General features: G+C 56.5%; 2 protein-coding genes across 4 annotated transcripts in view; one reads left to right on the forward strand and one right to left on the reverse strand.

Moving 5' to 3' along the window:
- Window positions 1-63: 63 nt before the first annotated feature.
- Window positions 64-7,054, forward strand: SLC6A8 (solute carrier family 6 member 8). 3 transcript variants are annotated; one of them, XM_004390565.3, is made up of 13 exons: window positions 64-309; window positions 1,742-1,873; window positions 2,770-3,019; window positions 3,460-3,592; window positions 4,382-4,516; window positions 4,597-4,700; window positions 4,825-4,919; window positions 5,431-5,543; window positions 5,630-5,767; window positions 5,845-5,947; window positions 6,027-6,127; window positions 6,205-6,375; window positions 6,708-7,054. In XM_004390565.3, exons 1-13 carry the CDS (start codon window positions 69-71, stop codon window positions 6,846-6,848), a joined length of 1,857 nt encoding a protein of 618 aa, XP_004390622.1. In that variant the 5' UTR covers window positions 64-68; the 3' UTR covers window positions 6,849-7,054. The 3 variants fall into 3 exon arrangements, with proteins under 3 accessions (XP_004390622.1, XP_004390621.1, XP_012415238.1); XM_004390564.2 differs by having other exon boundaries at window positions 69-309; window positions 4,795-4,919; window positions 6,708-7,047; XM_012559784.2 differs by having other exon boundaries at window positions 69-309; window positions 4,795-4,919; window positions 5,630-5,758; window positions 6,708-7,041.
- A 4,450-nt stretch (window positions 7,055-11,504) lies between these two features.
- BCAP31 (B cell receptor associated protein 31) overlaps window positions 11,505-16,617 on the reverse strand; it is a 30,910-nt gene continuing 25,797 nt past the window's right edge. The window contains exon 7 of the mRNA XM_004390566.2: window positions 11,505-11,868. Coding sequence (XP_004390623.1) covers window positions 11,830-11,868 — 39 coding nt within the window. The 3' untranslated portion in view covers window positions 11,505-11,829. The remainder of the gene's footprint in view (window positions 11,869-16,617) is intronic.

Raw genomic sequence — 16,617 nt, forward strand, 5'->3', positions numbered from 1 at the left:
CCGGGAGGGCCCGCCGCGCCCTCGGGGCCCTCCCTGCGCCCGCACCCGCGTCCGCATCCGCCGGGGCCATGGCGAAGAAGAACGCCGAGAACGGCATCTATAGCGTGTCCCGCGACGAAAAGAAGGGCCCCCTGATCGTGCTCGGGCCCGACGGCGCCCCGGCCAAGGGCGATGGCCCCGCGGGCCTGGCGGTGCCGCCGCGCGAGACCTGGACGCGCCAGATGGACTTCATCATGTCCTGCGTGGGCTTCGCCGTGGGCCTTGGCAACGTCTGGCGCTTCCCCTACCTGTGCTACAAGAACGGCGGAGGTGAGCGCCCCGCCCGCCCGCCGGCACGTGGGGCCGGGGGGTGGGAGTGGGGGGGCCGCCCAGCACAGCGGCCCGCGGCCGCCACCCCCTCGCCAGTCATGTGCCTGGCAGTGTGGTGGGGGGAGGGGGCCGGCCTCAGGGATTGGCCATGGAGGTGGGAAGCCCGGCCTGCCCCCTAGGGGGGCTCCCAGAGGTGAGGAGCCTTGGCTGCCCCCGCGGGTCAGGCACACAAGTGGCACATTGTGTGGGCCCCCCCACGTGTGCACACACGAACACACGCATACACAATGGGCCACTCTGTCCCTCCCCCTCCCGCTGCCCTCCCCTTCCCATCCCTTCCCTCTCCTCCCCTCCGCCTGTGCCTGGAACACTGGGTGCCTGAGCCAGGCTAGGGAAGCCTGCGGCCGGCCGCCCGGCGCCGCCGCTGGGCACACTGCATGCACACGCGGTGCTGCCCCGGCTGACTGCAGCCATGGGCACGCGGCTGTCCTGGGGCGAGGAAGGAGCCCTGGGGGTAGTGGAAAGCGCAGTTACTGCGTGGTGGGGCGGGAAATTGAGGCCCAGACAGAAGGCCTTGGCCCAAGGTCACACACAAGTAGGATGCTAGGACCAGGCGCTGAGCAGGCTGCAGCCAAGCCGGCTTCCGAGGACGAGGATGGGAGAGAGCAGAGCTCCGAACAAGGGTAGGGCCTGGCAGGGAGGCAGAGGGCAAGATGGGCTGCTGGGGGGACCAGCTCCCTGCACTGCCCCCTGCCCTGCTGGGCCTGTTCCTATGGCCCAGCCCTGCCTCCTCCAGAGCCTGCCTCGCCCTCACGTGGCTTGCTGGGCGCAGCTTGTCTCCCTCTGTCCTTGCCCACTGACACCTTCAGCACCTCTCCTCCCTGGCACAGGCCTGCTGCCCACCCATCCACCTCCCCAACCCTCGTATTTGCATGCCAGTGTCGGGCGCAGGGGAGGCAGGGGCTCCCTGCCCTCGCTCAAGTCCAGGCAGACCCTCAGGCCCCAGCGCTCAGCCACGCGCACACGCCACACGCGCACGTACACATGCTCTCGCTGTTCCTTCCGGTCGCTGCCTAGCAAAGAGCGAGTTGCTGCACGAGGCATGGTCTGCATGTGTGAGCGCACGTGTCCTCCGTACAGTAGGTCAGTGCAGGTCAATGCACGCACCCATGGGGTGCAGACCTGTGAGTGGAGGGCCCCACAGCCCAGGGGCTGCTGGAGCCCCTCCTCTCAGCCCAGCCAGCGCCTACCCCCAGGCTGTTCACCTTGTGCCTGAGTCAGCGGCCACACTCCACTGATTCATCCAGTGGGAAGTTCGCATGGGCAGGGTGGGGCTGAGCTGAGCTCCACCCCACTCCCGGGCTTCCTGGAGGCTGTGGGGGTTGGGGCAGATGGCTCCCCCTGAGCCCCACCCCGCGCTGCTCCCCTGCAGGTGTGTTCCTTATTCCCTATGTCCTGATCGCCTTGGTGGGAGGGATCCCCATTTTCTTCCTGGAGATCTCACTGGGCCAGTTCATGAAGGCTGGCAGCATCAATGTCTGGAACATCTGCCCCCTATTCAAAGGTGAGTACCCCAGTGCCCCCTGCCCCTTTCCCACGGAAGGGGCGCGGGAGCGGGCAGGCCTGTTCGGTCCGAGCATTGGGCCTGGGCCCCAGTCACACGCAAGAGGGAACTTCTTGGACATGCAGGCCACGCCTCGAAGTTGGGCAGGCAAGGAGCAGAGTGGAGGAGTAGGGCCTCTCCATCGGGCGGGCAAGGGCAGGCCGGGCACAAGTGGGCACAGTACCTGCAAAGGATGGCTTAGGTCCCTGCGGGCAAGTGGAGGGGTGGCTGGTCATGGGAGGTGGTGACGGGAGCAGCACTGGAGGCCGGCCCTCACCACGCCTGAGGGCCAGCGAAGGAGTTTGGACTTGGTCTGGTAGGCCGTGCGAAGCGACTGCAAGTTCAGGGTGTGACTGACGGGCAAGATCACACTAGAGTACCTTCTGTGCCAGGCAGTGTTCATCCACCAGTCTCGATGCCCGAGGAGGCAGGGCCTACTAATATCCACCCAGTGTCTAGAGGAGGCAGCTGAGGCACAGAGAGGTGCAGTGACTTGCCCAAGGTTGCCCACTGAGGCGGTGATTGTCTCCTACATGGTCCCAGGCTACAAGAAAGCTCCCCCAGCCACTGTGTGCTGGAGGCTGGTGGGGAGCCACTATGGTGGCTGTGGGGCCCGAAAGCAGGGGACCTATTGTGAGCGGGAGGGGAGGGGCTCTGCCCTGGGTCTGGCGGCGGATTGAGAAGGTGACGCGGGGGATAAGTTCACCCGGTGTTGGGACACTTGAGCACGAGAGAAGGAGGGGACAGGATGGGGGTGGGAAAGGGAGGACAGCGGAAGCTGTTGGTGCTAGTCCCGTGTAGGGTGGCTAACGGGGGTGGGGAGCTGGCCAGCAAAGAATTCTCCCTGCCACCCCCAGGCCTGGGCTACGCCTCCATGGTGATCGTCTTTTACTGCAACACCTATTACATCATGGTGCTGGCTTGGGGCTTCTATTACCTGGTCAAGTCCTTCACCGCCACGCTACCCTGGGCCACGTGCGGCCACAGCTGGAACACTCCCGACTGTGTGGAGATCTTCCGCCACGAAGACTGTGCCAATGCCAGCCTAGCCAACCTCACATGTGACCAGCTTGCTGACCGCCGGTCCCCCGTCATCGAGTTCTGGGAGTGAGTCAGGCGCCTCTGGGCCAAGCCCATCGTGCCCCTCTGGTCTGCCACACTTGGCCTGAGTCTGCTGGGCCCTCGCCCTTGGGAGCTGAGGCCAGGTGCAGAGGAATCACTCCCAGGCCACCCCTGCAGCTAGATGCGGGCTGCTCTGTCAGCACCAGTTGTCACTCCCATTCACTGTCATTCAGTCGCGCCTGTCTGGTGGGGGAGCTGGTGCTGCCTGTGGCGGGGGAGGGGGCAGGGGGGGCCTGGGGCCAGGCCGGCAGCCCCACTCCCTGCAGCCAGGGGCTCCAAGGCTCCAGGTGCACGGGGAGGCCTCCAGGTGGACAGGAGGGACCAGCTGGACTCCCAGCTGGAGGAGGGAGGGGCCGCAACCCCTAGGACAGCTCCCAATCGCTTTGCCTACACTGACGCAGCCCTCATGAGCTGTCCCTCCCCAGGAACAAAGTCTTGCGGCTCTCTGGGGGGCTGGAGGTTCCAGGGGCTCTCAACTGGGAGGTGATGCTGTGTCTGCTGGCCTGCTGGGTGCTGGTCTACTTCTGTGTCTGGAAGGGGGTCAAGTCTACAGGAAAGGTACAGTTGGAGGCTGTCGGGGGATGCCAGGGGCAGCATGGCCTTGGAGGGCTTTGTCTCTGGAGGGGACAACTGTTGCAACAGGAGGCAACTGGACTGAGGAGGGGGGAGGTGCTTCAACCCAGGCCACTTGGTCCCGGCCCCATGGCTGGCTACTCCTCGTGCTCTCCAAACACAGGGACCCTGAGTGGGAGAGGCCCAGGCAGCAGCTGCCCCTTGGCCATGCTTCTGTCTGTGACAGCCTCTCTCGCCTGCCTGTCTGACCCTGGGGAGCCAGGGTTAAGGAGGCATGCGTATGACCAGACACACGGGAACGTGGAACCCCAGTGTGTCTTCCTCCTGGGAGGGGGAGGCAGGGGCTTTGCCCGTCGGTCTTCCTCTTGCCTCTGTCACTACCAGTAAGGGGCCTGCCTTTTCACAGAGAAGTGGCCTGGGGTTAGGGGTGTGCGAGGCAAAGGACCTGTCCCCCCGGCTGGCATCCCCTCAGCCCGGACCCTACAGGGTTTTGGGAGGGATGCCCTCATACCCCACACAAGTCCACACACCTGGGTGCACTTCTTCCCACGGGGACACTCTTCAGAAACTGCCCATGCACTGCCCCTCAGGTGAGCATGCGCCAGCCCACCCTCTCCCCAAAGGACGTGCTCCCTGGCAAACATGGCCTGGCCTTGTCCCAGCTGGCCTCGCACCCACACTCTGTGGTGGACACGGCTCTGGGGGTAGGGTGGGGGTCACCGGGCGGCCCCTCTCCTGGCCTCTGAGCACACCTCCAGTCCGGGGGCCCTGCAGATCGTGTACTTCACTGCTACATTCCCCTACGTGGTCCTCGTGGTGCTGCTGGTGCGCGGTGTGCTGCTGCCTGGCGCCTTGGACGGCATTGTGTACTATCTCAAGCCTGACTGGTCAAAGCTGGGGTCCCCTCAGGTGAGGAGCCAGGCCGCGGTGAGATGGCGTGGGGCTGGCTGCATGGTACCCCCTCACTCCTGCTTCCGTTGCCCCTCCAGGTGTGGATCGATGCTGGCACCCAGATTTTCTTCTCGTATGCCATTGGCCTGGGGGCCCTCACGGCCCTGGGCAGCTACAACCGCTTCAACAACAACTGCTATAAGTAAGCTCCGTGTCCCTGCGACCCCCTAGCCTGGCCTGCCCGCCCCCTGCCTGCAGGCACTGACCAGTCGGTCCTGCCCTACCCCGCCCACCAGAGACGCCATCATCCTCGCACTCATCAACAGCGGGACCAGCTTCTTTGCTGGCTTCGTGGTCTTTTCCATCCTGGGCTTCATGGCGGCAGAGCAGGGGGTGCATATCTCCAAGGTGGCCGAGTCAGGTAAAGGCCCCCGGTGGTGCCCAGTTCCAGAGTTGTGCTGCTGTGTGCGTGCACCCTGGACATCCACACCCAGCTAGGTGGTCCCTGCTGCCCTCCGGCCTCTCAGGACGGGGGCCTGGGTCTCCCCTTGTGGGCTGTAGGCCAGTCCATCTGGAGACTTGAGCCCCCGTTCATCCATCCGTCCCAGGGACCTGGGGTATGTCCTCATCTTTGTCTGAGTGCGGCAGAGAGAAAGGCGGGCCTCCACCCAGAGCTCATGGTCACCTGTGACTGCAGGAGTTTGACCCAGGCAAACAGTTCTTAGGGCTTGGGGCTGGGGAGGACCTGGAGCCTTCTGGCCCTACTGTGGGGAGCCCTGGGCCTGGGGCAGGCCCGCAGTGCTTCAGAGCTGGAAAGGCCTGGCCAGTGGCTAATGCACCCAGGGCCCTGGCTTTGTCACTGCCCTCATCCCCTGAGGGGATGTGTGTGAGCCCAGGCGGAGTTCAGGTCTGGACTCTGCACCTCCCTGCAGGGCCTGGCCTGGCCTTCATCGCCTACCCCCGGGCTGTCACACTCATGCCTGTGGCCCCACTCTGGGCTGCCCTCTTCTTCTTCATGCTGCTGCTGCTCGGGCTCGACAGCCAGGTTTGGAGGGGACCCAGGCGGGGGGCAGAGAGAGGAGGGCCAGCCGGGGCTGAGAGGAGCAGGACCTCACCTGAGCTGCCCACCAGTTTGTAGGTGTGGAGGGCTTCATCACCGGCCTTCTTGACCTCCTCCCGGCCTCCTACTACTTCCGCTTCCAAAGGGAGATCTCCGTGGCCCTCTGCTGCGCCCTCTGCTTCATCATTGACCTCTCCATGGTGACCGATGTGAGTGGGCTCGGTGGGGCACCCCTGGCTCCCGGCTGCCCCCCGGCCACTGCCTGACTTGGGTGTGCCCCCTGCAGGGCGGGATGTATGTCTTCCAGCTGTTTGACTACTACTCGGCCAGCGGCACGACCCTGCTCTGGCAGGCCTTCTGGGAGTGTGTCGTGGTGGCCTGGGTGTACGGTAGGTGCCAATGAGGGGGCGGGGTAGGGGCAGGCGGGGCAGGTGGGGCTCCAGCTCCTTCCCTCCCTCTCCCTCCCAGGCGCCGACCGCTTCATGGATGACATCGCTTGCATGATCGGGTACCGGCCATGCCCCTGGATGAAGTGGTGCTGGTCCTTCTTTACCCCACTGGTCTGCATGGTAATGTCGGCAAGGAAGGCCGGGAGGGCTGGGGAGCAGGCCAGCCGGGCGGGGAGCTGATGCCTCTCGTCCGCTAGGGCATCTTCATCTTCAACGTGGTGTACTACAAGCCACTGGTATACAACAACACCTACGTGTACCCGTGGTGGGGCGAGGCCATGGGCTGGGGCTTCGCGCTCTCCTCCATGCTCTGCGTGCCCCTCCACCTCCTGGGCTGCCTCCTCAGTGCCAAGGGCACCATGGCTGAGGTCAGTCCGCTCGTCATCCCACCCCCAGAATGGGCGGGCCCAGGCCCCGGTGCAGGAAGCCTTGGGGCCAGCTCCCGACTGGGGCAGGTGGAGGGAACACTAGGCCTCCACAGCCTGGGAGAGGCAGGTCGGGAGGAGGGCCGTCCTCAGTGTCCCTCCCGTCCCAACACCCACTCAACCCTGCTTTCACGGCGCAGGGAGCGAGCAGGTGGCAGGGCGGCAAGAGCCCGGACACAGGCAGAGAGGAGGGTGTGAGCCCCCCGGCAGGCGCCGTGGGCACGGCTGTGCTGGCGCCGAGCAGGGGGGCTTCACCGTGCCCTTCTCTCCCGCAGCGCTGGCAGCACCTGACCCAGCCTGTGTGGGGCCTCCACCACTTGGAGTACAGAGCTCAGGACTCGGATGTCAGGGGCCTGACCACCCTGACCCCAGTGTCTGAGAGCAGCAAGGTCGTGGTGGTGGAGAGCGTCATGTGACAACAGCCTCCGCAGAGCCCTGGCCTCGCCAGCTCACATCACCAGCGCACCCTCTTGTAGCCATAGCAGCCCCTGCTTTAGCCCCTGCCCGACCCCTCCAGGGGACCTGTCTTTCCCTGATAGTTTTGGGGTCTGCCTGAGGAGGGAGGAGGGGAAGCACCACGAGTGCTAACTAAAATCATTTTTAATAAAATGCCAAGAATATCACAACCCACCAAAAATAGATTCCTCCCCCACCCTGTCCGCAGCCAAGCGGGTGCACATGCTGCTTCCCAGGCCTGCCTTCTCCCCCTCCGCCTTCCACCCGGGCTCCCCTAGCCGCCTGCCCGCGGACCCGGGAGACCCGGCTGGGCCGCCTTGCCTCTTGGGGCTCTGCGCCTGCAACATCATTGCCCTCGGGGGCTCATCGCCCCAGAACCAGCAGAGGCCACCTGGGGGCCTGAAGGAGAGGGGAGCCGAGGGAGGGGCAGTGACCCGGGCCCAGATGGCAGCTGGGCTAGACCCTCCGCCCCTCCGCCCCTCCGCTCCTATTCTAGTAGCTTAGAGAGTCAGCCAGCAATGAAACCTTCTGGTTCCTGCACCAATAGCCACCGCTATCAATTGTGTGCACTTGTGTGTGAGTACACGTGCATCTGGAGCGTATACCTGGAGCTCTGTCTCGTAGCAAAGGTGAATACCAGGTGGAACCTGTGCTGGTGGGCAAACGAAGCTTATATTTTGCACATTTTATAAAAACTTGACGAGTGAGATTTCTGCTTGTATATTTCTAAAAAGAGAAACCAGCCCAAACGGCCCTCTCCCTACCACACCCCTCCCCTTTGGCCCCACCGGCCTCCTCTCCCCTAGCCAAGGAGTGTGAATTTCTAGCTCTAATTTTCATAGACAAAACCGAAGCTTCCAGCTGTCCAGTAAGCGAGTCAGCTGTGTGAGTGTGCATGTGGGATCCCAGCCCCAGACAGGTGGGGTCTCGAGAGGCGTCTCCCCTCCCGATGCCCACAGTCCTGGGGTGAGAGCATGCAGTGTTGTGTCCTGTGGGGATCTGGGCCGCTCACCTGGTGTGCTCAGGCTTGCCCACACTCTGCTCCCTGGGCTGGGCCAGGATGGCAGGGATCCGAGGTGGGCACAGACCAGGAAAGGGATCCTGGGCGTGCCTCCCGCCTCCCAGCTTAAGGCTGATGCACTCTCCACATCTGAAGTCTTCCACACAGCAGCTCTGACCCACGTCTGTGTCACGACGAAGCCCAGACAGCTGAGTAGACCCGAAAAAGGATTCCCCCTCACCGTGACTGACATAGGTGGAGGGGTGAGGGCGGGGCCCGCGGGGACATTACGACTGTGCTACAAAGCCACTTGCAAACATAGCAATAAAAACATGTCATTTTCCAAAGCGGCTCCTGCTTCTACCACAGCTTCTCTCAGCAAGTATTTGTTTGAGGGCCTCGGCGCCCAGCACTATGTTGGAACGGGAGTAGAGCAGGAACGAGGCCGACGGAAAGCATTTTCCCCATGGAGCTGACATACTTGGGGAGAGAGTGATAAAAGTACACTAAAGAAGAACAAATCAAGCAGGAAAGGGTGGCTGTTTGGTTTTGGAAGCTAAACTTTTCACAAGGTTGTCCAAAGAATGCTTCACTGAAAAGGTGACCTTTCAAGGTCCGAAGGAGGTGAGGGCACAGGCCAGGGGGACACCTGGGGAAGAGGTGAGTGAGGAGGCTCCCGCAACACTCGGGGGGAAGGTGGTGGTTAACCGGAGCAGGGTGGTAGCAGTGGAGGTGATGGGCAGTCTTCAGATTAGGGATGTGTTTTGAAGGCAGAGTCCACAGGGCTGTGGACGAACAGGATGCAGGACAGAGAGAGGGGTCAAGGATGACACTGAGAGATTTGACCTGAGCCACGGGCAGGCCGGAGTTGCCAGGTGCTGTGATGGGGGGACGAGAAGGTTTGGAGGGGATGATAGGGGAGTCTGCTCTAGGCAGCTTGTGCAGGATGGAGGGGTCATCCGGGTGGAGATGTTTGTTGGCAGTTGGATATGGAAGTCTGGAATTCCGGAAAGAGGTCTGAGCTGGACATGGCACTTTGGAAGTTGCTGGCACATGTGAAGCCCTGAGCCTGGAAGAGCTCTCCCAGGGAGGCTGGGAGTGGGGGTAGAGGGAGGAGTGGCCCGAGGACCAAACATCCAGTGGGGAGGGAGGGAAACCGAGAGCGTGAGGTGGTGGCATGGAACACAAGTGAGACTCCCTGGTGTCAAGGGCGAGGGAGTGATCAGTTGTCAGACGCTGCCGAGGGATCAAGTATGATGAGGCCTGGGAACCCACGCTGGGTTTGGCAGCGAAATGATGGTAGGCTGGACAAGAGCGGTTTGGGTGGAGGGGGAATCTGGAGAGGGCAGACCTGATGAGTGGGGCTCACCATTGGAAATGGTGACTCCAGACCAGTCTTGAGGGCAGGGGTCTGGTGACAGGCGGAAGGTGGCCTTGGCAGAGAGGATGGGCAGGCAGAGGCCGCGAGGTGCTCATGGAATGCTGACAGGGATGGTCCCCTCTGCCCCAAACCTATTTCTCAGACCTCAGGCTCCCAGCGCTCACCCATCTCTTCACTGCTGGTATTTCTCCACAGTTGCCTTCAGCTCCTTCTCACCCTACAAACCCTCTGAGAACCTGCTTACCTGGAACTCATCTCCCCCATGCCACTCACTCCCAAACCTCCAGCCCGGCCCTCCTTAACTACAAACACCCTTCCCAGCAACATCAGACGTCGCCCTGGGGTGCCCGTACCCTCACACTGCCGCTCATGGCCCTCACCTCCAGCCTGTCCCCCAACCACCTCCTCTTCCTAAGCTCACCTTCTCGATATACGGTCCTGTGGTAACCCACTCATTGGACAGGGCCCGAGGCACCCTCTCCATTCCCCACCAAGTCCTGTGGCTTCTGCATCTCTTGCTGGAACTAGAGTACTAGTCTGCTCACCGTCCCCCACCTCCCTTCCACCAGGCCCCTGGTGAAGACTCGGCAAACAGTGGAGGGAAAAAAGCAAGCTTCCCAGAGTGGCAGCATTGGAACCGCCGTGAGGAGCAGCGGGCACCACCGTCTGTCCAGGAGACAGCGACTGAGCCCCTATGGCTGTGGGCCTGCTCCTGTGTTCAGTGTTTAGAACAAGTATGAGACCAACAGGAAGCAAGCTCACCACAGCACTGCTCTGAGTGACAGCCCTGGGGCCTCGGGGGGCGGTCACTGTCGGGAAGGCTGAGGGGCCAGGGAAAGGCAGGTGAGCTGGGCCTGTTCAGAGAGCAGGGGCTGGAGACTGGGCGTTTCCACAGCGCCCCGGCCTCATCCCTGAGGACGTGCCTCCCTGTCGCTGCCCCACCCCTCTGCCCAGCACAGGGGGTGGGAACTCACGAGGGGAATGGCAGCAGGCCTCCCGCTGACGGGAAGGGCCCCGCCAACGTGCTGTTTGGACTTTAGCCTTCAGAAGCTCAGGGAGGCCCGAGAGTCAGGGCCCACTTCCTGGAAAGTGGGTCCAACCCTCAGCCTTGGCACAGCAACCCCAGGGCTTGTTGCCGGCACGCCTGGGAGCCATCCACATGCTCTGGGCTCAGAGACTGCCCCACAGCTCCTAGCAGGGGTGGGGGGGGTAGGGTGGCATAGGGTGGCACTCCCTGATGAAACGCTAGAAAAGGGAGCCCCCCACCTGGCCCCAGACAGGGCAGGCAGTATCGGGGCATGTGACTGCCCACCCGCAGACACTTCTAGCCATTCTGCTCCAACATCTTCAGAAGGTCCCCCCAGCCCCCTCCCAGGTCCTCATGTGGATACCAAGCATGGCAGAGACCCTGCACAGGGCGAGCACCCCACCAGGGGCACGGGCTGGAGGGGCCCAGCACCCGCCAAGCTCTAGCCCGGGAGGCAGGAAGCCCTGCCACAGCCCCAGGCCCCGCTCCTGTGTGTGACTGAGGACACTCAACTCCAAGGCCCAGCTCCGCTAAACCTAGCCTGCCGAATCCAGCCTGGGGGGTGGGGGTGAGGGTAAGTTACCCCAGGGGAAACCCACTGGAAGTGGGGCTTCTAGGATCGAGCCTGCTCCCAGGGGTTGGAGCAATACAGGGAGCCCCTCTCCATTCCCTCTCTCTGCCCCCAGCCAGTTCACGGTCAGGGCCAAGGACAAGCCTCTCTGAGTTGCATTAGTCAGAGGTCATCCTGCAAACCTTCAAGAAAGGGTGGGGCAGGGTGTGACTGGTGGCACTCTGCCAAGTTCTCTCTGTCCCAAATGTGAGTAACAGGAACTCAGAGCTGGAGTCTACCACCCAAGGCCCTGCCAGTGTACCTGCATCTCACCAGTGCCCTGGCTCCAGCTGCCAAGCCCCAGGAGACTGACAGGCAGACACTCCCCAGGCCTTCAGAAAGTGGGGCCTCACCCAGTCGGCTGGCATGGGGGAGGGGCAGAGGCTCCCAGAGCCAATGGGAGCCTACCCGGCAGAGCCAGGAGCAGCCCCTCACCCCAAAGCTGGCCCCCCAGGGAGCAACCCTCTAGGACTCCCTGAAGCCTCAGACAGCGAATGCTGCTGGCCTCGGGGAGGCTGCCAGGCCCCCGCCGGGCCACTACACTCTCGGGCTTCAGAGAGGGGAGACAGAGGCAGCCTCCTGAAGCACGATTGCGTCGTAACAACAACTTTTATTGCCCCAAGAACTGCTGCGTCTGCTGCGCCCTCCCACAGGGGCAGAGGAAAGGGGGCTCAACGATCAGGAAGCACCCCGACCCAGGCCACGCCCTTTGGAAACGGAAACTGGGGACGGGCTAAGGCAGAATGACTGGGAATTGTAGAAGCCAGGCCCCTGTCAGATGCTGGAGAGGCGCAGGGGCCAGGTGGAGAACAAGCGACGAAAGTGCGTCTGGGGAGGGGGGCGGAAGGCAGTGAGCTGAGGTACCGCGCAAGCACGTGCCAGGTGGGAGGCAGCTGTGGGCAGGGAGGATAGGGCGCCTCTCCTCACTCCTCCTTCTTGTCCGTGGGACCATCGACCGCTGCCTGGAGAGGGACAGAGAGCCCAGAGCAATGGGTTGGGAGGGACCACCCTGTGACTTCCACCTCCGCCCCCAAGCCCTGAGGCCTAGCTTGGTTCCTTTGGTCCTCAGTGACAGCTATCCAGCCGAGCAAGGGACCCCACCCTAATGGCACCCAGAGTTGCCGGGGTGGGACTATTGAAGGCCCGAGCAGGGGGGCCTGCTGGCTGAGTGGCCAAACCTGAGCCCAGCTTTCCTTACAGCAGCCAGACCCTCACCTGACACCCCCTCACAGGCACCCCCATGCCACAGCAAGCTCTGCATCCAAGTCCCTTTGGAGGCCTGTCCCGGTATCTCTCTTGACACCTAAGTCCTACCCCGTGAGCCTCATCTGTCCTCAGGGTATCACTTCCCCCTTGGGGCTGGGTCCCTGCTCCCCATCTTCTGTGGCACCCAAACTTTGGCCACCAAGCACCAAGGCAAGCTGTCAGAAAACGGGGGTTGTTACCTGCCCCTTACGCCCAGTTTCAAGACCACCTGAGCTTCAGGATGGAGCCTGGTGCTCCCAGGCTGGTCCACGAAGCCCGGGGTGGCAACAAGCAGGGAGGGGATAAAACACCTGATCCAACTACGTGCTGTTTACAAGAGACACACTTTAAACCCAAGGACACAAAGAGGTGGAAAACGACAAGATCGGGAAAAAATCCTATGCAAATAATAACCAAAAGAGAGCTGGAGTGGTAATCTTAGTATCAGACAAAGGAGACCTGAAGACAAAACTGTCAGAAAAGGTAAAAAATGGACATAATATAGTGATAAAAGGGTCAATTCATCAAGAAGATCTAACAATCATAAATACATATGCACTCAACATCAGGGCACCTAAATACATAAAGCAAACCCTGATAGAATTAGAAGAAGAAATAGATAACACTATAATAATAATTGGAAACTTCAGTACACCACTTCCCATATTGGACAGAACATCTAGAAAGAAAATCAACAAGGAAACAGAGGACTTAAATAACACTATAAACCAACTAGACTTAACAGACATATATAAAACACTCCACCCCAAAACAGCATAATAAACATTCTATTCCAGTGCACAAGGATCATTCTCCAGAATAGCCCACATTTTAGGTTACAAAGCAAGTCTTGATAAATTTAAAAAGACTGAACTCATACAAGGTATTTTCTCTGACCACAACGGAGTAAAGCTAGATATCAATAACAGGAAAAAACCTGGAAAATACACAACCATATGGAAATTAAACAACACACTATTAAACTACCAAAGAGTCAAGGATGAAATCAAAAGAGAAATCACAAATTTCTTAGAGTCAAATGAAAACGAAAAGCACAACATAACAAAACTTAGGGGATGCGGTGAAAGCAGTACTCAGAGCGAAACTTACATCAATAAATGCCTACATGAAGAAAGAAGAAAGATCTCAAATCAAGAGCCTAACTTGACAACTCCAGGAACTAGAAAGAGAGGAGGAAACTAAGCCTAAGTCTACCAGAAGAAACAGAATAAGAAAGATCAGAGCAGAAATAAATAAAATCGAAAACAGAATAGAGAGAATCAATAAAACCAGAAGTTGGTTTTGAAAAGATCAATAAAATTGACAAACCCTTAGCTAGACTGACAAAGAAAAGATGCAAACAACCAATACAGAAAATGAAAGAGGGGACATTACAACTGACCTGACAGAAATAAAGAGAGTTATGCCAGAGTATTATGAACAACTGTCCGCCAACAAACTGGATAACCTAGATGAAATGGACAAATTCTTAGAAGCACACAACCTACCCAAACCGACTCAAGAGCAAATAGTCTCAACAGACCCCTAACAAGTGAAGAGATCGAATCAGTGATCAAAAACCTCCCAACAACAACAAAAAAGTTATGGACCAGATGGCTTCACTGGGGATTTCTACCAAACATTTACAGAAGAATTGACACGAATACTGTTTAAACTCTTCCAAAAGGTAGAGAAGGAAGGAATACTCCCTAATTCGTTCTATGAAGCAAACATAACCCTGATACCCAAACCAGATAAAGACACCACAAAAAAAAAAAACAACAACTGCAGACCAATATCTCTTATGAATACAGATGCAAAAATCCTCAACAAAATACTAGTGAACTGAATCCAACAGCATATTAAGAGTCATACACCATGATCAACTGAGATTTATTCCAGATATGCAGGGATGGTTCAACATTAGAAAATCAGTCAACGCAATACACCGCATCAACAGAACAAAGGAAAAGAACCACACGATCATCTCTATGGATGCAGAAAAAGCATTTGATAAAATCCAACATCTTTTCTTAATGAAAACTTAAAGAAGACTGGCATAGGAGGGAAATTCCTCAATATGATTCAGGGCATATATGAAAAGTCAACAGCCAACATTATACTTAATGGAGAAAGACTGAAAGCCCTCCCCCTTGAAATCCGGAACAAGACAAAGGTGCCTGCTCTCACCACTTCTATTCGATATTGTATTAGAAGTCCTAGCCAGAGCAATGAGACAAGAAAAAGAAACAAAAGGTATTCAGATTGGAAAAGAAGAAGTAAAATTATCTCTATTCATGGATGATATGATCCTATATATTGAAAATTCCAGAACCCACAAGAAAACTTCTAGAGCTAACAGAGGAATTTAGCAAAGTTGCAAGGTGCAAGGTCAACGAACAAAAAGCAGTTGGATTTCTATACACCAGCAATAAGAAATCTGAAAGAAATTAGGGAAACAATTCCATTTACAATAGCATCTAAGGGAATAAAATATCTAGGAATAAATCTAACTAGGGACGTGAAAGACTTATACAATGAAAACTATAAAACACTGCTGAAATAAATTAAAGAAGACTCAAATAATTGGAAAGATGTTTCATGTTCCTGGACTGGAACACTTAATATTGTTAAGAGGTCAATACCACCCAAAGTGATCTATCTATACAGTCAAAACAATCTCGATCAAAATTCCAATAGCCTTCTTTACAGAAATAGAAAAACCAATCCTCAACTTTATATGGAAAGGCAAGAAGCCCTGAATAGTTAAAACAATGTTGAAAGCAAAGAAAAAAGTAGGAGGACTCAACACTTCCTGATTTTAAAACATACTATACAGCTACAGTAATTAAAATAGCCTGGTACTGGTATAACATAGACACAGAGACCAATGGAATAGAATTGAGAGTCCCAAACTAAACCCACACATCTATGGTCAACTGATTTTTGACAAGGGTGCTAAGTCCATTCAAGGGTGAAAGAAGAGTCTCTTCAATAAATGCTGCTGGGAAAATTGGATACCCACATACAGAAAAATGAAACAGGACCCATGCCTCACACCACACACAAAAACCAATTCAAAATGGATTAAAGACCTAAGTGTACAAACTAAAACCATGAAATTCTTAGAAGAACAAGCAGGGGCAACACTGTCAGGCCTAGCTTTCAACAATGGATTATCTAATATAATAACAAAAGCACAAACAACAAAAGACAAAATCAACAAATGGGACCTCATAAAAATTAAAAACTTTTGTTCCTCAAAAGACTTTACCAAAAAAGTGAAAAGACAAGCTACCGACTGGGAGAATATCTTCAGAAACCATATATCCAACAAGAATCTAATAACCAAAATACATATAAAAGCTTCAACAACTTAACAACAAAAAGACAACCCAATCATAAAATGGGCAAAGGACCTGAACAGACATCTGAGCAAAGAGGACATTCAAATGGCCACCAAACACATGAAAAGACGCTCTGCGTCATTAGCCACCAGAGATGCAAATCAAAACTACAATGAGATACCATTAAACTCCCACTAGGATGGCTAAGATTAAAAAAATAGAAAATAACAAATATTGCCGAGGATGTGGGGAAATCGGAACACTTACCCACGGCTTGTAGGAATGCAAAATGGTACAGCCACTGTGGAAAACAGTGTGGCGCTTCCTCAAAAAACTGAAAATAGAACTATCAAATGTCCCGGCCATTCCACTCCTAGGTATATACCCCAAAGACTTGAAAGCAGAGACTCAAACAGAGACTTGTGCACCAATGTTCACTGCAGCACTATTCACAGTAGCCAAAAGGGGGAAACCACCTCAACGCCCATCCACAGACGAGTGGATAAACAAGATGTGCTTCATATATACACAGAATACTACTCAGCCAGTAGGAGAAATGAAGTCTTGATACATGCTACAGCATGGATGGAGCTTGGAGACATTATACTGAGTGAAATAAGCCAGTCACAAAAGGACAAATATTGTATGACCTCACTTACATAAAAAGACAAGAAAAGGCAAATGTAAGGAGACCAGTGATTACTAGTGGTTGCCAGTGGCGGGACGAAGGGGGAAAAGGAGAGTTAACGGTGATGGAAAAATCGCATTGATTAAGGGTAGGGTTGCACAGCCCATTATTAATTGCTGTCAGTAAGTTGTACACCTGTTAAAAAGTTGAATTGGCAAAAGTTGTATGATAGATGTATTTACAACAACACACACACACAAAAGTAGTTGCTGAGGTTACTCATGTACAACCAAACACCTCATGGGATTTGGTTCCTCGGTTTGGAGGTTAAGGTCATGGATTCATGGGACATCTCAGTTAATTGACCTAATAACGTGTTTAGTGCTTCTGTTCTACCTCCTAGTTTGTTGCGTAGTGCCTGGGGTCTTAAAACCTTGTAAGCAGCCATCCAAGGCACAACAATTGGTCTCTATTCAACTGGAGCAACAGAG

This window comes from Trichechus manatus, unplaced genomic scaffold (assembly GCF_000243295.1).
Source record: "Trichechus manatus latirostris isolate Lorelei unplaced genomic scaffold, TriManLat1.0 scaffold00309, whole genome shotgun sequence".
In the NCBI taxonomy this organism is placed as follows: Eukaryota; Metazoa; Chordata; class Mammalia; order Sirenia; family Trichechidae; genus Trichechus; species Trichechus manatus.